Source organism: Acanthochromis polyacanthus, chromosome 21, assembly GCF_021347895.1.
Source record: "Acanthochromis polyacanthus isolate Apoly-LR-REF ecotype Palm Island chromosome 21, KAUST_Apoly_ChrSc, whole genome shotgun sequence".
Taxonomy (NCBI): domain Eukaryota; kingdom Metazoa; phylum Chordata; class Actinopteri; family Pomacentridae; genus Acanthochromis; species Acanthochromis polyacanthus.
Genome location: NC_067133.1, coordinates 6809755 through 6836516, shown reverse-complemented (window position 1 = coordinate 6836516; position 26762 = coordinate 6809755). Strand labels below are relative to the sequence as shown.

General features: G+C 41.8%; 2 protein-coding genes across 9 annotated transcripts in view; one reads left to right on the top strand and one right to left on the bottom strand.

The window, feature by feature from the left end:
* LOC110963663 (aquaporin-1) overlaps positions 1–26762 on the bottom strand; it is a 45611-nt gene that overhangs the window by 13615 nt on the left and 5234 nt on the right. For 4 of the 7 annotated variants that reach the window (XM_051940854.1, XM_051940858.1, XM_051940853.1 and 1 more), the window contains exon 1: positions 1022–1142. The exons of the other annotated variants lie outside the window; for them this stretch is intronic. The gene's annotated coding sequence lies outside the window, so the exon portion shown is untranslated. Of the gene's footprint in view, positions 1–1021; positions 1143–26762 lie in introns of those variants that run through there. 7 annotated transcript variants of the gene reach the window in all.
* On the top strand, positions 1129–25984 carry crhr1 (corticotropin releasing hormone receptor 1). 2 transcript variants are annotated; one of them, XM_022212099.2, is made up of 14 exons: positions 1130–1416; positions 12903–12993; positions 13087–13137; positions 14176–14295; positions 17557–17639; positions 21449–21555; positions 22028–22148; positions 22478–22631; positions 22713–22773; positions 23121–23193; positions 23493–23578; positions 23852–23990; positions 24401–24442; positions 24564–25984. In XM_022212099.2, exons 1-14 carry the CDS (start codon positions 1393–1395, stop codon positions 24702–24704), a joined length of 1293 nt encoding a protein of 430 aa, XP_022067791.2. In that variant the 5' UTR covers positions 1130–1392; the 3' UTR covers positions 24705–25984. The 2 variants fall into 2 exon arrangements, with proteins under 2 accessions (XP_022067790.2, XP_022067791.2); XM_022212098.2 differs by having other exon boundaries at positions 1129–1416; positions 22478–22773.

Below are 26762 nucleotides of genomic sequence, written 5' to 3'. Positions count from 1 at the left end.
TTAACAAACCCTCATCATATGTCCAGACCGAGATCATCTGCTCTGATCACTGATAAACAGAAACTAACTCCAACATCTTTGTGTAAAAAATTAAAAACCTCTGCTGGAGTAGTCACCATGGAAACAAACAAGACCTTCAGGTGTATTTCAACCCAAAGTTCTGAACTTAACCTGCTGTTTGGGTTCAGGGTCTGACTGACGTATGATTCTTGTATGATACAGCAGCCGGTTGGACTAGAGATCCGAGTTCATGTTTCAGAGCACGAGACATCTGGAGAACTTAGAACCTGTTTTTGTTTGAGCTCCGTCGATGGAAACAAATCTACTCAAAGTTCCTCCAAAGTTCTGCAGTTACACCTTTAGTGAGTGTCATGAAGTGGTTCTCCTCAGAACAAGAGTACAGTTGGTCTGAACATAGTCTGTAAATGTTCTGCAGGCAGATGCCCATTAGATAATGAAGTTTAGGTCCTGAGATGTTCTTAAACCAGTGATCTGTATGTTCATACATGTGCAGGACGCCATGTCTGTGAAACTCCATCACGTGGAACTACAACAAGTGATGAAAAAGTATTGTCATTGTTTAATCAGCAGCCCCATTAATTAATGCATTTAATGAGGCAGTCAGTCGGTTGATCAGTTAGTTAGTTAGTCAGAACAGAACCTCCTCACCTGGTGTCTTGGTGATGAGGTTAGATAGTTAATTAGTTATGTTGAAGGAAATAAACAGCCACAGCTTGATGACATGACTCAGCTTAATGAATTGTGATTTATGTTTCTATCTATTCTGTACTGTCTTTAAACTATTTTCTCTCATTGCAGCTGCTGTAACAGTGAACTTTCCCTACTGTGGGATCAATAAAGTTTATCTTATCTTAATTTCAGTTATTGATCAGTTTTTCTTCTGATCAATTGATTCTGATGTTTAGTTGATCAGTTTCTGCCTGCAGCCTTTCAGCTGTTTGTTCAGAAATTGTCCAGTTGACCACATATCAGTAATCGATATGGTCATTGATCACTGTACCTCGTGCTGCTGTGCATTGCTGTCTCTCTCTCCTCTCCTCTGATTGGCTGCTGCTCTGCAGCATCCTCCTCACCGGCAGCACGCGCTGCTCCGGTCTGTCAGTGTTCACTTCGACATTCAGTCTGAACGGGACCAGGACCGGGACAGAACCGTGATAACAGGGAGCTTCCTCCTTTCCTTGTCCCGCACTGGTGGCTCCAACTCGGCTCGGCTCAGCTTGGATTGTCCTCGTGTGCTGCAGATCTATGAGCTCGAACTGTTCCGGTACCGACATGTCGCCGGACATGAACCGGACCGGAGCGCGCGGGACGGATCTGTGACCGTCGCGTGCCAGAGCGCGCGCGTCCGAGCGGATGAATGAATGACAGAAGATGGAGCGAAAAGTACTGAGTCAGGTTAGTGAGCCCGTTTGTGTGTGTATGTGTGCGTGCGTGCGTGCGTGCGTGCGTGCGTGCTTGCTTCTCTGTATTATTGTGTTTTACACCATCTGACCTGTAATGAACCAGCACTCAGATTGAAGATGATAATGGAGCTCAGATCTGCATTCTAAGTACCTAGTAAATGATGTCAGAGATCCCAGTTATTTGCTGATGAGTCGGGATTTGCTGGTCTGTGTCCTCCTATAGTTTATTCTCCAATATAAAGGTGTGTGTTCTCCTGGTTGCATTGTACTACAGGTACATCACTGCTGTTTGGTGTTTTGTCCTCAAGATGAACCAGTTTGTATCTAACAGGGTGTGATGATACACCTGGGACTCCCCACTGGCCAGTTAGACCTGAAGAACTCTTGGTTTGGTGAAACATCTTATCAGCCAGTATTTTGGTTTATACTCAGTCATTCATGGTGCATCTAGAAATGTCATCAACACCATTTGCACTCATGCAGCTCCACACACTCTCACCTCCGTGCTTCACTGTCAGGACTTTGCATTCACTGTGGTAGTCCTGGTCAGGTTCACAGCAAACATGATGGACTCCATCTGAGCCCTACTAATTTATCTTCATCTGACCAAAGAATGTTCTCCAGCATTCATCAGGCTTCTTTTCATGTTCTTCAGCAAACTTTTATCTGGAAGTTCGGTTCTGAGCAGCGACCAGGTTTTGTTCTTGTCCTCTGTTCTTAGAAGTTGATGTTCTGAAGTGTTCTTCTCACTGTCTGAGCTTCACATAAACTCTGATTTTCATTGATAACTCCTGTACCAAGTCTGAAGCAGTTGCCGTCTGTTTATCACAGCTAGATTGTGAAAGTAGGTCATTGTTATTGGAGTCATTTTAGGAGTTCTGATCAGTGGCACTATGGCTCCTCCTGATTACTGCTGACTCTGTGCTTCACTGGTTTTTAGTTGCTCACTGATCCTCCTGGATCCTTTTCCACCTTTGTCAAGTCTCGGACAGATTTTCATTTCCTCTGTTCAGTTCTTTTCAATGTGGAGCCATGATGCAGACATAGATAGACACAGTCCATAGGTGCAAAATCGAGAAGGTTCTTCTGTTCACAGCTCGTTTTAGAACCATGTTCATCAGTTAGACTGATTGAAAATCACAGCTGAACTCAGTTTGGTTTCATTGATCACAACTGAATTTACTTTGGTTCACTGACTTTGTACTTTGGGTCCTGAACTTCCAATTTTGTCTTCATAAAGTTTGTTTCTGATTGTTGATCAGAAGAAATACTCTGCTGTTACAAGTAATCTGATTACTGCGAGGGGATACAGTTTAGAATCAGCTCCAATCAGGTTTCAGTGTTGATGCTGAGCTCCACCCTGCTTCCATATTTGGAAGCTCTTGCTTCCTGTCAGTGTGTGTGTGTGTGTGTGTGTGTGTGTGTGTGTGTGTGTGTGTGTGTGTCACTGTGTGTGAACACAGACACACACAGTGACACACAGTGACACACACAGTGACACACACACACACACACACACACACACACACACACACACACACACACACACACACACACAGATTCACACAGAGTCAGGGAGAGAAACATCCACAGTGAGTTATGGAGATATATGAATGGAAATTGAAATTTCTGCAGCATATATCAGTCTATTTATAGAACACACACACACACACACACACACACACACACACACACACACACACACACACACACACACACACACACAAAGAAAGAGAGAGAGAGACCTCAGAGTGTGTTCAGCGGTGGAATGAGGAGAGAGAGGGCAGAAATGACTGGCAGCAACTGAGGGGGCGATCGACACCGTCATCCATCACTTCTTGTTTCTGTCTCTTCCTCCTCACAGCGTGAGTCTATGTGTGTGTGTTTGTCTGTGTGTGTTTTGTGCCTTTTTGTGGTTGTTTTGTGTCACTGTTTGATAAACGTACAACCAAATTCTTATTAGAAAAATAAACTTCATATAAACTGAGATCAGTAGCAACAGAAAATGAATCTACGTTGATCCGTCTGATCGACCAGATGCGCTCTGATTGTTTGGCAGCGTGTTCCTTCACATTAAGAGCCTGCTGCTGTTTGTCCACAGTGGCAGAGGGAGGATGAAGGTGATAATCATCATCATCACACCTCCACAGACACACTGAGAACACACAAACTTGACAGCAGTCAGTGTGAACAGGTGTACAAGTGAGGTCACGGAGCTTCACTCATCATCTACCTGACTGTGTGTGACTCTTTTTGGTCCTTTGGTGTTTCTTTCAGTCTATGAGAGTCTGTAGGAAACTCTGAGCAGCTGAACACGTGAACATTCACATGTACCACGTGAAACATTTCACACGTGTTATGAGACCTCATTATTCATGTGTGAATTTATTACCTGCGAAAATCATGTCGACACTTCGCACGTGAAACATTAATAAACATCTCGTTTGAGCAGCTTTGATTCATGAAAGGAAAATTAACGCGGAAAGATTTTAAATATTTAAACGGAAACGAAATCCGTGAATGAAAACGTCAAGTGTGTAAACATGAAAATGATTTTGTTTCTGTTGAATTCAGCAAGAAATGTAATGTTTTTGGTGACTGATTTTATTATCTTTTAACCAACGAAACAATCTAAATGATTTCCAAAACTGTGAATTAAAAAGTAAAATCAGTCAATGCCAACACTTGTAAATAAAATAAATAATTTATTTATTTATTAAATTAATAATTAACTTCTTAAACCTTACTTCAGTTTGATTTTTTCTTTATTAAAATCGATACAGGATGTTCTCGCAGAATTGAATCAGTCATTTAATGTAAAATATCAATCAGAGGTTTTTCCTGGACTTTATAATGTTTTCATTTGATTTGAAAAATTATTTCACTTCTAATCTGTGTTAATGAAATAACATTAAACTAAGGTTACTGCAGGTGACAACATTCAGTTTACAGAGCACATTTAAATTTAACAAAAAAAAAAACAATGTCTAGTTTTTAAAGTTTAATATGAAAAACAACACAAGTGTCATAAACTCTTAAACCGAGAACAGAAACACACGGCAGCAAATCCACAGGGACGACAACAGCAGTACTGCAGTAGTTAAAGTACTCTCAATACTCACATTACTGCGAACTCTCTGAAGTACAGTTTATTGTTTGTTCAGCTTTAATCAGCAGCTGTGATCAGAACGGAGTTTAACATGCAGATGTGACCCCCCCCCCCCCCACACACACACACAGTAAGAGCTGATCACCCGAATTCTGACTCAAAGTGACCCATGTTACATGTCGAGAAACAGCACGTTTTAGTCTTGTCTGAATAATTTAGATATAATATAATATAAAAAATACATTAAATGAATACTATTTGAAAAGAATCATCAAACTGTCACACAAACATTTAGTTTGTTCAGTAACATTCCTCTGAAAGTGAAAAGTGAGAACTGACAAATCCTTCACTGTCTAATTCTAACGCTCCGTCTGACCGGTGTCTCACTCTGTGGAAAACAAACAGTCTGTTGTCATTTAAATATCATTGTACACTGAATGTAGTTTAGCCGTAGCATTGTGTTACACTTATTTTACACCTGAGTTTTTCTGAACCAGGTTAACACTGTGTCTTTTAATTGAGGTCACAGGTATTGAAATACCTGTCCAGGGTGTCCCCTGCCTTCGCCCGAGTTCGCTGGGATAGACTCCAGCACCCCCCGCGACCCTAGTGAGGATAAAGCAGTGTATAGAGAATGGATGGATGGATGGATGTATTGAGATAATATCATGTTTGACACACAGCTCATTAACCATTTAACAAATACAGAATAGATATTTAAATGCTGCCAAAATAGTCATATCGTCACAATTACCGAAAATTAGAGAAAATACAGTTACCTGACCAGAAACACGGTCTGCTTCGACCTGTGCAGCTACAGTCATGAACCAAAGTTTCCATCCACTTGTAAAGATCATGTTTGTCATTGAGTTTCCACTGACTCATAAACAGAGTCTTCCATGATGGAATCATTGAAACACGCAAATCTTTGTCACAAGAAAGCAAAATGTATTCTGTTTTTTAAAATACATTTATTAAAGGCCATAGACACAGCTGTCAGTGTCCACAGTGTTTTACATCAACATGAGCTGAGAGGATCCATGAAGAAGAAGTTCTTCCTCTAGAAGCAGAACTTTAAAGATCCACTCAAGGTTGCTGCGGATCACATGGACAAAGAAAAGGTCTTCTGGAGGAAAGTTCTGTGATCAGATGGAACAAAAACTGAGCAGAAATATGTTTGGAGGAGAGACGGTGAGGTCTTTAACACCAAGAACACCAAACCTACCATCAAGCATGGTGGTGGCAGTATCATGCTCTGTGGAACTGGAGCTTTACATAAAGTAAATGGAACTATGAAGAAGGAGGATTACCTCCACGTTCTTCAGGAAAACCTAAAATCATCAGCAGAAGGTTGATCTTGGAGCTTGGATGTTTCAACAAGACGATGAGCCCAAACACACATCAAAAGTATTAAAGAAATGTTTCAGTCAGGCTAGAATGAAGGTTTCAGACTGGTCTCTCCAAAGTCCTGACCTAAACCAATCAAGAACCTGTGGACTGATGAAGAAACAAATCTGAGTCAGAAAGACAACAAACTTAGTTTAACTGCACCATTTCTGCCCAGAGGAGTCAAAGATAAAACAGAAGCTTGTACACGGAAACCAAAAGAACCAAACTGAAGTGGAATTGGACAAATTTAACCAAATATTACCATTTCTGTATGTATATTACTGATCCAGCAGAGTTTGTCATATTTCCAAAGGACCTCTAATAAATCTATAAAGAACCAAAATACATGATTGTTTTTGTGGCAAAGATTCAAGTGTCTCAATTATTCCATGATAGAAAATTCATAAATTGGAGTCACTGGAAAATAAAGAATGTCATAGTAGACATGGTCTTTGTCATGCATGAAAACTGTAGTTCATGACTGTAAAAGACGTATCTGAGTGTTTGTTTCTGTCTTCTCTGAGAGCTGCAGGTGGAAAACAAACTGATTGTGTCTGATTCAGCAAACTGGAACATTTCATCAGATACACAACAAAGTAAATTTTATGTTTTGAGTGTGAAGGATCACTGACCTACAGAGAACCAGATTTAATATTTATAAATGCAGAGACTCCAGTCAGAACATAAATCTCTGGTTTTTCTCATTTTGTTTTTCTTGTTTTGTGTCTCATTATCCTGATTTTGTGCTTGCTTTAATGTGTGTGTTCATGCTTGTGTGTGGTTCTGGTCAGAAGATCAGAAATCCACACAGCAGCAGAGCGGCTCATTTACCTCCAAACTTCAGTCAACTCATTTCACCTCCTGAAAACTCTGCAGCAGCAGTTTGATTGTTGCTCTCTAAAGTCTCAGTTGTCCTTTGCTGAACACGTTTGTTGAATTTGAAGTATTTGTGTTTGTTCTTGAGTGGCCGCCTGCTGATCCTGTGGGATTGTACAGCTTAATGTCGAGACGGTCCTCAAACAAAAAACGACCACATAGGTCATCTGTACACGCCCGTATTACGACCGAATGTTACGTTTTGACGTTATGCGACCTCTAGCGGTTGAGTAAATATCGACACTCCGGTGTCGCAGGTGAAACGTCACCATGAACAAATTTTTATCTAACACTATCCCTAACCCTAACTCTAACCATAACCCTAAACCCGTGTTGGGAAAGTGAGGGAAAAGCCGTTTCGCGAATTAAATCCGGTAATGCGTTCCTTTTCTTCGTAGGGGCGCTAACGTAAATTCAGATTCAGGAAATGTGTTGGTCTGCTTTGAACCTCAGAAAACGTAAATCTACCAGAAGGTTTGAAGGTTTTGTTTAAAAAAGTCACCACAATAAAAGCTGGTAATGTATCCACAGTAACTTTAGTAATTATCTCATTTTTACCTTCATACTATGAATATTTCCAGAGTTCTAGACCCCTGAAGTACACAGAGGTGGGTTCAATTTTTTCCATCATTTCTGAGCCTCAGAACTTCATCAGTGCAGCAGACAGACTCATGACATTATAGGATGAAAAACACATTTGAGTTCTGCTAAAAACTGACACCAGATCCGTTTTACATCCATCCGGGTGTCACAGTCTAAACAATAAGTCTAGTTTCTGTTCATTTTATATATATAACCAACTGTGATCGTCAGTATTATGGGATGTAGCATAGCGTGAACAGTAAAACTGGAGCAGCTGAATGTCTGTGACATACAGTCCTAGAAACAATCATTGGTATGCTGGATGTGTTCCCATTCTTTGATAATTCACCAGAGAAAACTTTAAAAAGTGCATTCTGGGTAAACTTTAAAGGCTCATAACAGCATGTGTGATAGGTGGTTAGTCAAAGTTCTGGACACTGACAGGATTATTATACACATAAAATAGACAAATAGGATTCACTCTGTGGACAGAACGATTTTATATCACAGTGAAAGAGCCAACAGTGAGTACAAACTGACAGAAAACACTCAATCTGAACCTGGACTCTGGTGCCAGTCTGACAGACCGGACCTCCTCCTGAAGAACCAGCTCAGACACATGGAGCTTCACTCATTAAAACCACGTTAACAGAATCTGGCACAGCTGTCGTGCCTTGTGTTTCCCATTTTGTGCCACATTTTGTTACTGATTTTAGGTGGGGTTTTTTTTGTGTGTTTCAGTTTGTGTTTTGGCTTGGTCTCATTTTATTGAACAGAATCCTGCAGAGACGATTTGCTCCTAAATGTATTACACAGTTTATTAGTGTCTATGTCTAGCTCTCCGTGCAGCTTCTTCAGTCGCTTTACATCAGCATCACAGAGCAACTATAAATGTTCATTTATGCACACCTTGTTCCTGGAGTAAGCTGGTTTAATATGTCTGGGAATAAATAAATATAAAGGTAACAGCAGTTTCATTATATAGAGAACAAACAGGGCAGTTTCTATAGGAAGAGAATCAGCTGGAGACCAGACATATGGACTACAACCCCCAGAGAGCTCTGAGCCAATCAGATTTCAGGGTCTGAACACACACACAGACACACACACGCATCTCTGCCCATGTGTTGCTGTACTAATCAGTGTTGTCGTTCTGTTTGGGGTTCTTACAAGATGTGTGAACTTTTGATGAACCACACAAATCGTCTCCTGACATGTCACCACGGTAACAAGTGACTCACAACTGAAATGAGCAGATTTTAACAGGACGTCTGTTCTGATCGACTTCATCACACTCGCACATTAAATAACAACATTTTTAGTTCCACAGAGAACAGTTTAGCAAGAGCTTGAGGCATCTTTGGTTGCTCTTTAAAAACCATTTGCAGAAATGTCTTTTATAGACATTAAAGAACCATCAAAATGCAGTTCCTTTTGGCATCATAAATACTCTCCACCAAAGAATTTCACCAAACACTGATTAAGGAATCATTTTTTACGATAGTTAAATATATTTCGGACAAATTTTGAGGCCTTTGTCATTTTAAGAACCTTTAATTTTGTGGGAGTTTGAGGGTGGAACTCACAAACGCAGGTGAGCAGGTGTGTTGAGCATGTACGGTGTTTTATAGTCATGAGAAAGGAAGGGGAGTTCTAACTGATGGTTGTGAACATCAGGTAAAGTTCCCTCCAGGTAAAGCATTGATGAACCTGCACACCAAAACTAAAGCCTGATTCTCATGCATTGGTGTCAGGGTGAAGATCTGGTGAAATAAAAAGTCCAGTTTGTGCTTTTTACTAAAATTCTCAGGATTATTCAAAACTGATTTCTTGAAGAATTCAGTTCAGAGTTGCTGTTAGTGGAACAAGCAGCTGAACATTTTGTGGGGTTCTGCAGTCCAGACTCTGTTTGCTGTTCATTGCTTCTGCTGACACATTCGGTTTTTGTCTGTCTCCTAAACCAACAATCTATCCAATTTATCCTAAAACACTGAAAGCTCTGGACACTGCTGGACTGCTCAGTGATTCGTCTCTTCAGGGTCGTGGATGTCGGGGGTTGAGGGGTGGTTCTCGTTTTAAAAAAGGGGAACCAGAAGGTTCTGCTCCAATGATCACACTGTTCAGCCTCAGCAGGAAAGTTTATCCCAGGACGTTAAAGGGAGGCTCTGACTGGAGTAGCATCCAGGAGATCCAGAAAGAGCATCCATGAGATTCAGAAAGAGCTTCCAGGAGGAGCATTCAAGGAGGTCCAACAGGAACATCCAGGCAATGAAGAAGGAGTATCCAGTAGGAGCATCCAGGAGATCCAGGATTAACGCTAACCCTAACAGCAAAGAAAGACGAGAGGAGCCTGTTGCATCATGCCAACCCCCCAGCAGTCTAAACCTATAGCAGCATAAGGGACAGCTTAGGCATTCCTGAGCAGCCCTAACTATGAGCTTTGTCAAATAGGACAGCTTTAAAGTCTAATCTTAAAGTAGAGAGGATGTCTGCCTCCTAAACCCAAACTGGGAGCTGATTCCACAGCAGAGGAGCTGATAACTGAAGGCTCTGCATCCCATTCTGCTTCTGGAAACTCTGGGAACCACAAGTAAACGTGCAGTCTGAAAGTGAGAGGATCTGTTAGGATAATATGGGACAATAAGGTTTTCAAGATATGATGGAGCAGGTCATTTTATATGTTAGAAGCGGGATTTTAAATTCTATCCTGGATTTTATAGGGAGCCAATGAAGAGGAGCTAATATGGCTGAAATATGATCTCTGTTACTGGTTCCTGTCAGAACTTTGGCTGCAGCATTTTGTATCAGCTGGAGGTTTTTAAGAGAGTTATTGGGACATCCTGATAAAAAGGAATTACAGTTGTCCAGTCTAGAAGTTAGTTGGACTAATGCATGGACTAGTTTCTTAGTAGATGTTTCCAATTTGTACAATATTACAATACCGTTGGACACTGAACACAACCAGTACACAATTGACACACAAAAAGCACACAACCAGTACACAACCAGCCCACAACCAGAACATAAACAACACACAACCAATACATAACCAGTACTTTATCAGCTGTGGAAAGATGTTTCACCATGCTGAATGTATCTTCAACAACTTGCTCCTCTGTTTGCCGTTTCTGAGCCATGCTGCACTTACTTTATTGATCCAGTAGCGATGATTTTCCTCTCAGTCTCTATGTGGAAACACTGCCTGCAGTTCAACCTGAAAACTCTCTGAATGTTTCACTGTTGGTCACAGCTGAGTCAGTCCTGGAGAATCAGAACCAGGAAGAATGTTCTGGTTTTACAGAATAATACGTTACTTTTGGAGCATTTTTAAGTGAGACATGTAGCATGAAGTGATTTTGATTGAATATTTTAGGCTCCAATTTGGTAGATTTTCCCAAATGAAACACGATACATATAATTATTTTATTACTGATCGAAAATATGAAAGTTCTTTCTGTTTGAACGGTTTCTGGATGACAAATCTAATTGTGCTGATTTTATAAAGACAACAGGGCTTTGATCTCAGTGCGCCGAAACCTTCCTACACGTTTTACTGTCTTGTTTAGCAGCATGTTTTTGTCTAACTGGAATCATCCTCAGTCAGAAAACCGAGAGGACAGTTGGATTTGCAGCTCCTCCCTCTGAGCTGCTGCCAACACAAACCTTCACTGGGTGTAGCTGCTCAGCTGCTAATTTTAGCTGCAGCGTCACCACAATAAATCTCTGTGGACACATTTACTTGGTGTGTGTTTGAACACGATCCCTGCCAGCGTCTGAATGCTGAATTCCAAACACAGTGAAGTCACGCTGAGCAAATAATGAATCAGTGACATTAGTGAATAATGAACAGAAGGTGAGAACATCATCACGGCCTGAGCGGCTGATTAGCCGCCAATTACTGACTTAATTGGTGATGAAAGGACGAGTGGATCAGTGCAGAGACTCACTGTGGACCAGAACAAGCCACACAGCAGCTGATGTTCAAGAACAAACCTACAGCTGATGTTCTAGAACAAACCTACAGCTGATGTTCAAGAACAAACCTACAGCTGATGCTCGAGAACAAACCTACAGCTGATGCTCAAGAACTAACTTGCAGCTGATGTTTCTGCAGCTGATGTTTCTGCAGATCTGTGCAGTCAGCATGCAGTCGGGTCTGCAGCTGCAACAGTTCAGTCTGTTGAATGATGAACCGACCATCTGGCCTGTTGGACGAACAGCAGCAGGACTCGGCGACAGAAACAAGTTCAGACAGAAATAAAAAGTGAAAGATTCATCAGCCTGCAGGCAGCTGAGCTTCCTCTGAGCTGCATTTTATTATCTGCTTCATCTTTCACTTATATTACTGCGACACTTCATCCTCTGAGACACTCCGATATAGGAGAGTCTGTCTGTCTCCACATTTCTTTATTAATGTCAGCTATAAGGTCATGTGCTTCAAAGGTTCAAACATTCAGAGAGCATCCTACAGAGAGTAAATCCATCCATCCTCTATACACCGCTTTATCCTCATTAGGGTCGCGGGGGGTGCTGGAGCCTATCCCAGCTGACTCGGGTGAAGGCAGGGGACACCCTGGGCAGGTCACCAGTCTGTCACAGGGCTACATATACAGACAAACAATCACACTCACATTCACACCTACGGGCAATTTAGAGTAACCAATTAACCTCAGCATATTTTTGGACAGTGGGAGGAAGCTGGAGTGCCCGGAGAAAACCCACGCATGGGAGAACATGCAAACTCCATGCAGAAAGATCCTGGGCTCAGGCCGGGATATGAACCGGGATCTTCTTGCTGCAAGGTGAAAGAGCTAACCACTACTCCACTGTGCAGCCCCAGAGAGTAAATGATTAAATAATTTGGGTTAAATGTATTTCTGCTGTATTTTGTTTGTTTTGCTTTTTCAGGGTTGATATTGGTGAAAGTTGATTTTCTCATGTTGTGGGTAAATAACTGCTCACCTGAACAATCAGCTGAGCAACAGGTTTAGACTCCGCCTACTGCCTCACCTGGCCACAGCGTGACACTGAGGAGGCTTCTTCTGTTGACAGATATTATTAGCACTTGGTTTTAGTTTTTTTTTAAGTAATGGCACACAACGACTTCAGAGTGCCTCCAGTGTTCCCAATGCTCTAAGTGTTCCTAGTGGTCCTAGATTGAGGCTCTTTGGCACTGAATGGAACCTGAAGGACATTTTCGACCAGCTGCTTTTCAAACACTAAAATCACTATAACTGAGCTCCTTCTTTGTTGTCTCATTGATTGTTGGCTTTTTATCCTGTTAAATGGACTTGCGATATCATTGTAAATGAGGGCTTGTCTTCAGTGATTCCTCAAGATTTAAAAAAAGGTTGAATGAATGAAAGATATATACTTGTACATATACCTCTACAGATACTTACTAAATACACCGGTAAATACTACGTACAGCTGATGCTTAGCAGGTACAGCATCAGCACTGGACAGAAGTGACTGCTGGTGGTCCTGATGTTGAGGAGAATAAACTTTTTGTCTGGTTTCAGGTGATCTGTGTGTTCGTGCTGCTGAGTGGACGAGTCTCTCCGGCCGAGTTAACCTGTGAAACGTTGATCCTGCTGTCAACTAACCTGACAGGTAACCTCTCTCCTCCATGTTTACCTCTATTGACGGGCAAACCGAAGCAAACAACTAATTCCTGTCTTGTCTCCGTCTGTCTGCGTCTCTCAGCGAGGACGTTGGCGTTACTAAACCAGACGTTCACCATCAGTAACTCCTCAGGTTTGTACCACTGAGTCCTTTGGTTGATCAACATACTACCCCCTAGTTTTCAGATTCTACCATGATTGTTCTCTTTGGATGTTGTTCTATTTGTCGACAGGAACTACAAAGCAATTTTTACCAGTTAGCATCTCTTTGGTTCACCCTGGATGCGAGTCTGTAGATCAAAGACCACAACCTCCTTCTGAACACGACTCTACCTTCCTCACCAGCGCTTCCATTCATTGGCTGTTAGCAGCCTGCACTCTGTTCTGGTAGTGTTGTGATGTGTTTCCAAAGATTCTACAATTCTACAATTTCATTTAGCAGACACTTTTATCCAAAGCAACGCATCTGAGAGTAGATACAACACAAGCAAGGATCTAGTCAGGAGAAAACAACCTGGATAAGTGCCATAAAACAAGATCAAGAGTCATAATAGGACCATGGTGTCTACTGATGGTAGACGTAACAGGATTTTTACAAGATGGTGTGCTGTGCTGCCCACTGTTCTTTACAAATCGAGGTTGAAACAACTTTATGCAAATTAAGTTTGTACACCAACTTTACACCTCTACAAATTCCCAAGACACTTTAAACTAACTGTTGTTGATCTAAAATGAAGACGTAACAGACTATTTCAGGATATATTTTTAAAAGAGAACGTTTCGAGGTGCCATGCTGGTCCAGTTTGAAACTCAGAAGCAGACAGCCTCTGAATGAAGCGTCCATCCAATCACGTGCAGCTGGTGTTTGCTGTTGGAGGGCGGAACCTGTGTTGGATTCCTGGTGGAGAGCATCTGTAAATTAAGCATCAAAGCTGTAAATCTGTACAACACCTTGGATCTTAAAACACCTCAGCAGCCACAAACTATATTACCTGAGCGAGACAGGTGTCCTCTTGAATAACCAACCCTGTTAACACCTGATGGCACCTGATATCTGATCGGTTTTCAGTTGGTAAAGAAAAGTCCCAATCTGAACACTGTCAGTACTTTGACTTTCTAAGAGGTGATTTAGTTTTCTTCTTTGTCTGTCTGTCCTCTTGCCTGTCCTCAGGTGTGTACTGTGACCTGTCTGTGGACGGTATAGGAACCTGCTGGCCTCGCAGTGCTGCAGGGGAGCTGATCTCCAGACCTTGTCCTGAGCAGTTCAACGGGATCCACTACAACACCACCAGTAGGTATCACAGAGGACCACACCTGTCCAGGTCTTCCTTGTCAGCTTGTTTCTTCTAATCAAACATATTAATCCACGCTAAATCTGAGTCACCTAGGAAACATTTCCTTGTCATGTTGCACTTTAGATGAAATGACAATGTGGATGTTCTGATCCGATCCCAAAGATCTAGTTGGTATCAAAACTCAGTTGATGTTTGCATCTGTTGTCACACAGGTGTCGTAGACAGAAAACACAGTTTGTTGTGGGATGCTAGTAATACTAAAAATATGGATACATTTTTCATTTCCTTAGTGATCAGCAGCATTATTGATCAATAATCGATGACACAAATTGATCAGTGTTCATTAGTTCTTTCAGTCATCAGACTCCTGGTTTGTTCCTCAGTCAGCTCTGTTCCATCAGCTACTGTGATTCAGGAACTGTCGTGGTTTCTCTTAGATGTGCCGAGGTTGAATAACACGTCCGGTGACACTGTTGCTTTTAATATGAATTCATTATAAAAAGACAGCATCTGAACAGGCCCCATGGTTTGCCTGTGGAGGTTCACAGCCAATACGAACATCTCCCAGAATGATGAGCTAGTGGTCATTTTATACCCTTCCGGTGAAGGATATGAGCTCAACATCTGTGACCTTGGTAAAAACAGGATGCATCCCTAAATCAACATAGCACAGAGTTTCTCTTCTAGGATAACAGAAGGCACTCACTGACATCTGTTCATGTATGGAAACCTAACATAACATATGGCTTCCCTTCAATGACAGGCCCCACGTCACTTTACGATCTCCCAGGCACAGAAGCCACTTTAACATAAACATTCCCAGACAGAAACACACATCTCAGGTCAGAGACCACCTACTTACATGGGGAAAAAGGAAATGTATGTTTTCCCACAAGTTACTGGTCAGATACTACAATAGACAAAACAGATTCCATTCTACTAACTTATTAGGTAATACATGTCAGATCAGATACTACAGAACTTTCTTGATCCTTCTTTGTTGTAACACCTGAGTTCTGGTTGGAGGTCATTAACCTTCACATGAGTCTTTGTCATGGTGCTCGTTGCTAGTTAGTTGCTCCCTCAATGCACTCCGCTTGCTAAAATGAACTGTAGTCTGAGTGACACTTCCTCTGTTCTCTACAGTATTAAAGAGTAAGAGACTCCACCTGATGGAACAACCACGTACTAAGGCTGATCTACATTTACTGACATCATGTAGAGAAAACAGGTTTTCTACATCTGTTGAAGCTTGTGGAGTCAAAGTGCATCCAACCATCAAACACTACATTTACTCTCAAAAACTACATTTACCCTTTAATGCTACATTTACCTTCTAACACTACATTTACCATCAAAAACTACATTTACTCTCTAACGCTACATTTACCCTGTAATCCTACATTTACCCTGTAATGCTACATTTACCCTCTAGCCCTTTAGACAGTATTCTACCGGAGCTTTACTACAAGGTTCCACCTACAGAACATTTAGGAACAGACTCTAGACAGAAGTAAAGCCAGTCACAGTGCAATAATCGTTGTGCCTCCTCTGTCCCCAACCAATCAGTTGCTGACAATTAGGTGTCAGCCAGTCACAAGTCAGCACTTTGTGGCTGCAGTGACGTATCGCACCTCAGTGTGGAGGAGGACTGACTTCTTCTTCTGCCAACTGCTTCCATGACATCCACTCAGTGCAACTGTGTGTGTGTGTGTGTGTGTGTGTGTGTGTGTGTTCTTGTACTTGCTACATGGTGAGTACCATTTTCTGCATTTAAATATCAAAGTGAGAACATTTTTACAAAGTGAGGACATTTTCCCGGTCCTCACTTTAAAACAACCATGTTTGAGGGTGAACACTTGCTTTTAGAGAACAGGTATGAATTGAGGTTTGGTTAGGGTTAGGGTAAGGATTAAGTTTAGGCAATCAGTTGTGATGGTTAAGGTTAGGGTAAGGCTCTAGGAAATGCATTATGCCTATGGATGTCCTCACTAAGATAGAAGTACAAACATGTGTGTGTGTGTGTGTGTGTGTGTGTGTGTGTGTGTGTGTGTGTGTGTGTGTGTGTGTGTGTGTGTGTGTGTGTGTGTGTGTGTGTGTGTGTGTGTGTAAGTGTGAGTGTGTGTGGGTGGGTGGTAATAAATATCCTGTTTAATTACAGGTTTAGCTGTTGATCTGACTTAATAGCATGAGTCATCTTAGTGTTAACGTGTGTGTGTGTGTGTGTGTGTGTGTGTGTTGTGTGCATATATGTATGTGAATTGTGTGTCCGTATGTCTTTGTGAGGGTGTGTTTGTATGTGTGTGTGTCTTAACCACCATATTCATCACAGAAATACCTTCGCTGTTTCTTCTCTGATGTAATCAAACCTCTGGCCTCTGATTGGCTGTTTGTGCAGTCAACTCTGACTCTGCTAACAGGCTGATGAGCCATCTGTCAGTCAGTATTGATCAGGTGTATTGATCGTGTGAGCTGATCAGATTTATTGAAGGCGTACAGTGACACCACTTAGGACCAGATGACAGCTCTGGTGTTGCTATGGTTACGTTGTGCCTGCTGATAACATCCAGATGGATGTTGTGGGAGTTTCTGCTCATATCGGTCAATCACATGTTGAACATGTCTGGACTAATGCACCATTTGATCAGAAAAGTGATCGGGAAGCTGCTCTGATCAATAAATCAGCTGTGAACAAACAGCTGATTTACCATCAGAAACTACATAGATCACATCACAGTTTAATTTTAGTCTATCTCTAGTTGTAATTCCAGATTTATTTAGTTCACTTCAGCAGACCTCCTTTGCTTAAACTGGTTATAATGATGCTTTGGAAATCTTCCTCCTCAGAATGTGATTACAGATGTGTAGAACCAGAGTTCTGACTCAGTGAAATGATGCTAAAGATTTCTATTAGTTAGTTAGAAGCTACGGTGAGTGGGTCTTTCAAACATACTATGACTCAGTAACCACATCTGGCAGCTGCTTGCCTCCATTTTAGAGCAGCTGAGGAACATGTTTACTGTGTTTACTCCTGCTGTTCCTGTTCACATGTTGTACTGCTGCTGATCCTTTTTAGGTGTTCTGATGGATGTTTCTTCACCTTCCTCCTTCCTGCTGCCTTCCTGTCAGACTCCAACCAACCTCCAGAACACAGAGCCGGACCTTCAGAGCCTAATTTAATGTGCTTCATGTTTTTCCTCCTAGTTTTGACTTTCCTTCCTGGATGAATTGATTGATTATTGATTATCTGTGTTCAGACCGGGTGTTCAGGGAGTGCCTCTCTAATGGCAGCTGGGCTCCTCGAGGAAACTACAGTCAGTGCACCGAGATCATCATCCTGGTGAGACTCTAATCAATACATCTGATCACTATGGTCACCAAACACTGATCAATACATCTGATCACTACAGTCACCAAACACTGATCAATATGTCTGATCAGTACACTCATCAATCACTGGTCAACACATTTTATCGCGACATCAATCAGTTCAGTCTGATGACCTCCTCAGTGCAACAGATTAAAAAACAATCACTTAATTTTATTAATTAAAACACTGACTCAGCAGCAGTGATTTGGGATTATTAATGAAATAAACCAGGAACTAAATTAATAGATCAGAAGGTCAATAATCTACAAAGCTGATCAGTTGGTTAACTGACTATTATTGATTAACTGATTACTATTTAATGATTAACTGATTAATATTTATTTATCATTACCTAATTATTAACTGTTATTTATTGGTAAACTGATTTTTATCTATTGATTAATTGATTATTACTTAATGATTAAGTCACTGTTATTTATTTATTATTGTTTATTTATTATTAACTAATTGTTATTGATTGATTAACTGATTATTATTTATCGATGAAGTGGTTATTGTTTATTGATCAACTGAGTTTACACTCAATTTTCCAGCAGTTGAACCACTTTTGTTTTAAAAAATGGATCTAAGTTAACGCTGGTGCTAAAAGATGAACAGAGGACACGTATGTCCCAATGGGCACGGAACAAGGAAACACTCTTACTCTGTGTGTGTGAGTGTGCGTGTGACATCACATCTATTGGGTGTTAATGTGTTTCTGTGATACAGTCATCTATAATGAATCACAGAGAGATTTATTCCGTTTGTTGACCTCAAACCGCTTTGTACCAGTCTGTCTGTCTGTCTGTGATGCCAGATTACACTGGACTATATTTAAATTCAGCCTCCACAGCAGGAACTCGGTGAAACTATAGCGAGTCCAAGTCTATTAGGTTCTTGGGTTCTTTCAATCCTTCATATGTCCACCTTTATTTCTGATGAATCCACTAATTTCTGCTCACATCTTCAATCACTGTTTTATTTAGCTGCTCTTAGCTGGAGGGGTGATGTTGCTCTCCATTTTCTTTAAAATACCAAAAAGGTTCTTTTGGGTTCAGGTCAGGACTCACAGTGTCCAGGTCCTAGTTTTACTTTGTTCTAGTGGAGAAGCTCTTGTGTGATGTTGTTCTTTAATTGTTCTCCTGATGGAATATTCCCCGTCTTCCAGTTTCTGCAGACTGGGACTCATCTTGCCAGCCAGTATTTTGGTTTTTCCTCAGATGTTCACGCTGCATCTAGAAATGCCATCAACTCCTTTTGCACTCATGCAGCTCGACATCATCACACTTCCTCCTCAGTGCTTCACTGTCAGGACTTTGCATTCACTGTGGTACTCCTGGTCAGGTTCACAGCAAACATGATGGACTCCATCTGAGCCCTACTAATTTATCTTCATCTGACCAAAGAATGTTCTCCAACATTCATCAGGCTTCTTGTCATGTTCTTCAGCAAACTTTCATCTGGAAGTTTAGTTCTGAGCAGCAGCCAGGTTTTTTTTCTTGTCCTCTGTCCATAGAAGCTGATGTTCTGAAGTGTTTTTCACACTGTCTGAGCTTCACATAAACTCTGATTTCCATTGATAACCCCTGAGCCAAGTCTGAAGCAGCTGCCATCTGTTTTTCACAGCTAGATTGTGAAAGTAGTTCACTGACTGTGGAGTCATTGTTTGTTGTGAACTGATTCTCGGTGAGGTTTTGTAGTCAGCTACAGTGTGTCAGTGACTGAGCTGGTTCTGGTTCTCTCTGATCTGCTGGGTCAGACCAGGTGTCCAGGTAGAAGCTGGTGGGTGGAGCTCGGCAGGTATCACCTGGGTCAGTGGTGGCAGCATCATTAATGAACCATTTGTGCTGGTAGGTGATAGTGTGTCTGAGGGCCTCTGGTGGCTGGAAGAAGAGCAGCAGGTCATTCTCAGACAGATATTTGATATTTCAGGCTAGTGTTAGTGACTGTTTCCATGGAGACATAGTGCTAAACAAACAGCATTAGTTGATGCAAACTCTGCAGCGTCCGTCAGTTCTCCAGAAACTCTGAGCTGTTTCCTCCTCTTTCAGTCTCCATCTTTGTTGTGGAACAAGAACACATCACTATGAAGGTTCTCATGGATCTGCGTGGTCCTCTACCTGCAGAACTCTCAGGTTCTGCTGCTTCTGGCTTTCAGAAAGCGAACACAGGCTGTGTTATAAACATGTTCTGTACCAGCAGGACATACAAAATGTAGTACACAGTACGCAAAATAGCAAAATCTGTAGTTTACCTCGTCTACCGTGTCCAGTGTTCACGTTCACGACACCAACATCTACGGCTTCATAACAGTTTTGTCAGCATCACTACAACTATGCAGAGTTTCACCACCAGAAGACTTCATGGCTGGTGAGAGTGAAATGTACTTTTTTTACCGGCAGGTGTCTAATTCAATTGTTGCTACACTAATTTATAACAAGTTTCCTACCCCTGATTTGATTTGGCTCAATCCGATACCATTTTTCTCAATAAAACACAGATCAGCTGTAGTACCTGGTTGCTCCACCGGGTGGAGCCTCTTACTGTTTAGCACAGTAGAGACCAGAGGAGGCGTCACTCAGACTACAGGTTGACAAGCAGAGAGCACTGTAGGAGTTTAGCTAGCAGCGGCCACCATGACAGAGACTTTTGTGGCGGTTAATGGCCTCCAACCAGAACTCACATATCTCAGTGTCAGATGCTACATGTTAAGCATGTGGCTGTTCATTTTATAAAACCAGAAATCAGCTGAGCCGCTGCAGCAAACTCCAGAATTAATATAATTAAACAAGTCCGTACTACATGGCTCAACACAACGTAGTATGCAGTAAATACTAAATATTACATTTTTACATACTTAATGCTGCCTTTATCAGTAGCATGTAGTATGATTGAAATGTAGTCAATGTTTGTTTGTTAGTGTGTTTAGCTTCAGCCCTCTCAGCATCACACACAGGTTCTCTATGTGCAACACAGACACACACGCACACATGAAATAAACCAATCATAACTGAGTGTGAGAACATGGATGAGTGATCAAAATGTCAGTGTGAACGAAAGAACCATCTGGACCTCAGAGTTTGTCTGTGTGTGTGTTCTGGTGTTGTATGCCTGTGAGGACACTGTGTACATTGTGAGTTGTCACTTTCATTTTTTTGGATTCAGTGTCCTCACAGAGACGTAAAGACAACATGTGTGACCATATGTCATGTCACGTGACTCTCTGTCTCCCACGGAGAGAATCTGTCACCTATTCCCTGCCCTCTTCTGATTGGACGGCAGAGAGCTGGCTGCTGGCCAATCACAGCACCAGAATTAATTAGAGAGGTGTGTGTGTTTACAGAAAGGAAAGTTATATTACATTATATTGAGGACAAACTTCCCTCAGTGTCGCTACTTTTCTTAAATCATAATCTATCCTATAACTAGTATTTATATTGTATATTTTGGTTTATTTTTATTTTTGTACTGTGGGATAGCTAAAAAATAACGTGGAGATGGGACACAGCATCACCACGGCAACACACAAACACACGATCAGTTAACAATAATCAATAATCAGTATCAATATCATTCAGTGATGTCACACATCAATCACTAAAGCTGAGGAGGAGCTTTTTTTTCCTCAGGTTCATGACAGGTTATCCAAGTTTTGTTTTTTTTAATTTCTATCTCAGGTTTCTCACATCACAACCCTGAAAACATTATAGGTCAGTTTTGTGTTTTAATTTCATCTTTCACTTTTTTATTGATCAGTTTTGTGTTTTTTGGTGTTTCAGAGGAAGAGTAAAGTTCATTATCATGTGGCCGTCATCATCAACTATCTGGGTCACTGCATCTCTCTGGGAGCTCTGCTGCTTGCCTTCACCCTCTTCATGAGACTCAGGTAACACACCTGTCTGTCTACCTGTCTACCTGTCTGTCTGGTTCGTGTGAGGCTGAAGCTTTCTAAAATCCTTCGTAGCTTTAGTCCTAAAAGATCATCATGTTTTCTTTCATCCAATTCAGTCATTTTGAATCTGAAACACAAAACACAATCACTGACCGTGTGTTGTGTTGTGACAGATGTTTCCCCATGCTGAATGTATCTTCTAACAACTTGCTCTCCTGTTCACTGTTTCTGAGCCATGCTGCATTTATGTTACTGATCCCAGTCGCTTTGATTTTCCTCTCAGTCTATCTGTGGAAACACTGCCTGCACTTCAACCTGAAAACTCTCTGAATGTTCCACTGTTGGTCACAGCTGAGTCTGACCTGGAGAACCAGAACCGGGGGGATTGTTTTTGGAGGGTTTTTAAATGACACATGTAGAATAAAGGGATTTTAATTAAAAGAAAAAGTATGTGCGTGTGTTACAGGAGCATTCGCTGTCTGAGGAACATCATCCACTGGAATCTGATCTCAGCTTTCATCCTGAGAAATGCAACCTGGTTCATCGTCCAGTTGACAATGAACCCAGCTGTTACCGAGAGCAACCAGGTAACACACACACACACACACACACACACACACACACACACACACACACACACACACACAGACACACACACACACACACACACACACACACACACACACACACGCCGCTGTGTCGTTACAGTAAGCAAGTCTGAAGTCTGAAGAACTGAAAAAGGTCACTGAAGAAGAAGTGATCGGTGCTGACTGTGTACTTGCTGCTACCTGAGTTCCATTTAAAAAGAGAACTTCCTGATCCAGAGTCACATGGTGCAGTAAGATCCAGTCAGGCATCGTAAAGGTGTGCTACAGGTAGATGACTGTGTGTTATTGCCCCCCTTCCCCTCCTCCAGGTGTGGTGCAGGTTGGTGACTGCAGGCTACAATTATTTCCATGTGACCAATTTCTTCTGGATGTTCGGTGAAGGCTGCTACCTGCACACCGCCGTCGTTCTCACGTACTCCACCGACAAACTGAGGAAATGGATGTTTATCTGCATCGGCTGGGGTCGGTACACCTGTCCACCTGTCTGTCCAGCTGTCTGTCCACCTGTGAGCTTACTTGGCCACCTGCCCATCTTTTTCACAGGTATCCCGTTCCCTATCATCGTGGCGTGGGCTTTTGGGAAGCTGTACTACGACAACGAGAAGTAAGTCACATGATCAAATAATGGAACACCTTTTTAAGGTAGACTGCAGGAACCTGCAGCTCAGGTGGAAGGACTCACCTCTACCTGAGTACTGGTAGTAAAGCAGCACTAGATGTTGTGTTGGTGGGTTTTATTTTAATCTAAAACTAAAGTTATTTCTGCCACAGTCCAAGCAGATGTGTCTCTACTGAGCATGTGCAGGGACGACTTCACTTTATATGAGGACTTTTCGTTCCGTGTTCTTAAGCCAGTTACCCCCAGGTTCTGATTTACAGCATCCAATCACTGCACAGGGCTCAAGATGACATCATCACTAATCAGAATGCTGTTTGTGTGTTGATTGACAGGTGCTGGTTTGGAAAGAGGGCGGGGGTTTATACAGACTACATCTACCAAGGCCCCATGATCCTGGTCCTGCTGGTAAGAACACTGCAAGTCCACCTTAAATAGAGCCAGTCAGTCCACTTTAAATACAGCCAGTCAGTCCACCTTAAATACAGCCAGTCAGTCCACCTTAAATACAGCCAGCCAGTCCACCTTAATTACAGCCAGCCAGTCCACCTTAATTACAGCCAGCCAGACCATTTTAATTACAGCCAGTCAATCCACCTTAACTACAGCCAGTCGGTCCTCCTTAAATTCAGCCAGTCAGTCCACCTTAAATACAGTCATCCAGAACATTATTTGTCTGAATAAACTTTATTCCACTGTCTGCTCAGATTAACTTCGTCTTCCTGTTTAACATCGTTCGGATCCTGATGACCAAACTGAGGGCGTCAACAACCTCAGAGACCATCCAGTACAGGTAGGAAGGACTCACCTGTCCAACAGGTGACAACACAAAGTACAACCTCAGACCATCCAGTACAGATGAGGCTCAAGGTTAGGTACAGAAAACGATGCTGCAGGAATGATCAGAGCTTAATTCACTCATGAAATAGAATCTCAGACTTTACACTTTAAAGCATTAAAAGCTGTAGGTTCAGGAGAATCTACAGACCTGATCCATGGACCTATAGTGAGAGGATGGTGGATGGTTGTCAGCTGACTAACGCTGTGCTGTGGTTGGTCGGTGCAGGAAGGCGGTGAAGGCGACACTGGTGCTGCTGCCTCTGCTAGGAATCACGTACATGCTGTTCTTTGTGAATCCCGGAGGAGAAGACGAGGTCGCTCAGATCGTCTTCATCTACTTCAACTCCATCCTGGAGTCTTTCCAGGTTCTCTTCTGTTCAATTTATCATACTGATGCTGCATCACCTTCAAACCCACAAACTTAAACTGAAAACTCTGACAGGTCCAGAATTTATGGTGTTTATATGAAATGAAACTTGTGAACCTTTTCCATGTTAGAACTCTCAGCCTGAACTCAAACACATAGCCAGTATGAATTAGTTACCAAAGAAAACAAATTATATCTGTATCTCTAAGGTAGAACAACCATGTTAGCAGCCGACTGACCACCAGGTTAAAACTGACACCAGGGTTGAAAGACAACCTGCTGGTGGCCTGTTAGCATCTGTTAGCTGCCTGTTAGCTTCTGTGTGCAGCTTGTTAGCACAGTTAGCAGCTTGTTAGCTTCTGTTAGCACTGCTAGAGGCTAAGACAGTCCCTTTGTGTGTCTCTGCAGGGTTTCTTCGTCTCCGTCTTCTACTGCTTCCTCAACAGTGAGGTACTTTCTGTTCTATTTTTCATTGTGGGATTCCTCAGGGTTCTGCTGTGCGGAATTACACCACACATACATTATTATTATATATATATATTTACCTGTTTGTCTACCTGTTGGTGTACAGGTGCGCTCTGCAGTCCGGAAGCGTTGGATTCGCTGGCAGGACCGTCACTCCATCCGGAGCCGGGCGGTGCGCGCCACATCACTGCCCACCTCTCCGAGCAGAGTGTCCTTTCACAGCATCAAACAGTCCTCCAACCTCTGACACACCTGCTGAACTCACCAATCAGAGTCCACGATGTGACTGCACTCAGCTAAACGGAGCTGGACCAGCTGATCAAATCAGCCAATCACAATGCGGGACACTGGTTTATGGAGCTGATTAGTCAGGAGTCTTTCTGGCCCCGCCTCACTTTACCTTCTGACCAATCACTGGACTGACAGCTGCTCTCTCGTGGTCACATGACACATCAGGCAGCTGGACTGTGTTCAATAATCAATAACTTTATTTATTAATAATAAGGTAAATCTGTCTATACTTATAGCTAGTGAGTTTATTTATTGATTAATAATGAATGGCATTTGTCAACACTATAATATTGATCACCAGCGTTCTCTTATTGGCCAGAGCTAACACACACGCATGCTGCCGTTGATCTAAAATCCTTCCACAGGATGAGGTTCCTGAATGCAACACAAACACACCACCAGGGGGCGCTGCCACCAACTGAACATGTGAATTCTTCTATCTTTTCTTTAGTATTTTATTCTGATTCATTAAAGCACAAATCTCACAAGGTACGACAACAAATCAGAAAGAAATATGCAGAATATTGCAAATTCAGAGGATAAAATAATGATGTTGATGATACATTTTGGAGTTACAAGAAAACACAAGAAACTGGAACCGTATCCAAGAGTTTCTGTTTCTGTGTGTTTGTGGAACATTTGCACTTTGACGCTGTAAACAGCAGCTTCATGTTAACTCTTTATCATGAATTGTAATTACTGTCCACTGTAAACCTTCATTAAACCGAACAGGGCCGCCTCATACACACCATTAGTACTAGCTGTAACCATAGCAACCCCAGTGACTATGACTATAGTAACCGTAGTAACCATAGCTTAGTTAGTAGGTCTGAAGGAAACACTCAGGATGAAACACAAACTGCTTTTTATTACTGTGCCTGATGTCTGTCTGTGTGTCTGTGTGTGTGTGTGTGTGTGTGTGTGTGTGTGTGTGTGTGTGTGTGAGAGAGAGAGTGAGAGAGAGAGTGTGTGTGTGTGTCTGTGTGAGTATTGATTGATCAATTGATTCAGAGCTCTGATCAGTGGCATTATTAGCTGGTAAAGCTTGATATGTGATTTTGTAAATGTTGAACAAAGTGAAATCTCTAATGTCGTTTCAGAGGAGTGCTTGCTTTGTGAACCTCACACAAGAATAAAGGAGGGCCGGGTGGAGTTTAATCTGACACTGTATATTTAGATGTGACCCTTCTGTACCTGCTGATGTCTGATATGTATGAAATAAATTCGTCCTCAGGATTACTGTGAAGTTTCTTCAGTGAACAGGAGAACACACCTGACAGTTTGCCTATAGTGACAAACAGCCAATCACAGAGCTTCTCACTGACCGTTGCTCAATACTGAGAACACAGAGTTCAGACTCAGGTTCTTTGCTGTTTGTTCTTGATAGCTGACTCAGAAATACTAACTCCCAAGAACGAAGGACAAAGTCGGTTTCCAATTGAAACAGCAGCAACTTCATGGCATCACCATCTCAGTACTTCCTCTTTTTTCACAGTAGTGCAGAATGGTCCGCTGCACCTCAGCATCACACTATTATTACATCATGTAGAATGGTCTAACTCAACTAATAAATAAAATAATCTAATAATAGAATGATAGTGAAGTGCAACAGACTCTTTGACATTAATTCATCATTAAAAAACACATTTGCTATCAGTATGAAGCAAAACTGTACTCAAGTGATATTACAGAAGCTTTTGTGAAGTGACTTATGTGAAGTGCCAGTAACACAGAAAACAGAAAGGAAGGAGAAAACAAAATGAGTGAGCAGTGGTGAGCTGATACATCAAGTCATCATCTTGTAGGTCAGATGAACTTCACTGCGAACAACATTTAAACAAAATGCAATGCACATTTGTTAGCTGGGGAAATTCCAGTCCAATCTCAAAAATCTACACCAAGGACAATTCATTTTTTAAATTAATCTTCATGAACACCAGTGACATCTACAGCAACATCAACACCATCCATGACAACATCAACGACATCAATGGCAACATCAGCACCATCCACG

Excerpts from the sequence above, each read along its gene's own strand:
- crhr1 (XM_022212098.2), top strand. The coding sequence starts at position 1,393 with ATGGAGCGAAAAGTACTGAGTCAG. Across the intron at positions 13,138-14,175 it reads CACCATCAGTAACTCCTCAG|GTGTGTACTGTGACCTGTCT; the intron begins GTTTGTACCACT and ends GCCTGTCCTCAG. Across the intron at positions 14,296-17,556 it reads GATCCACTACAACACCACCA|ACCGGGTGTTCAGGGAGTGC; the intron begins GTAGGTATCACA and ends ATCTGTGTTCAG.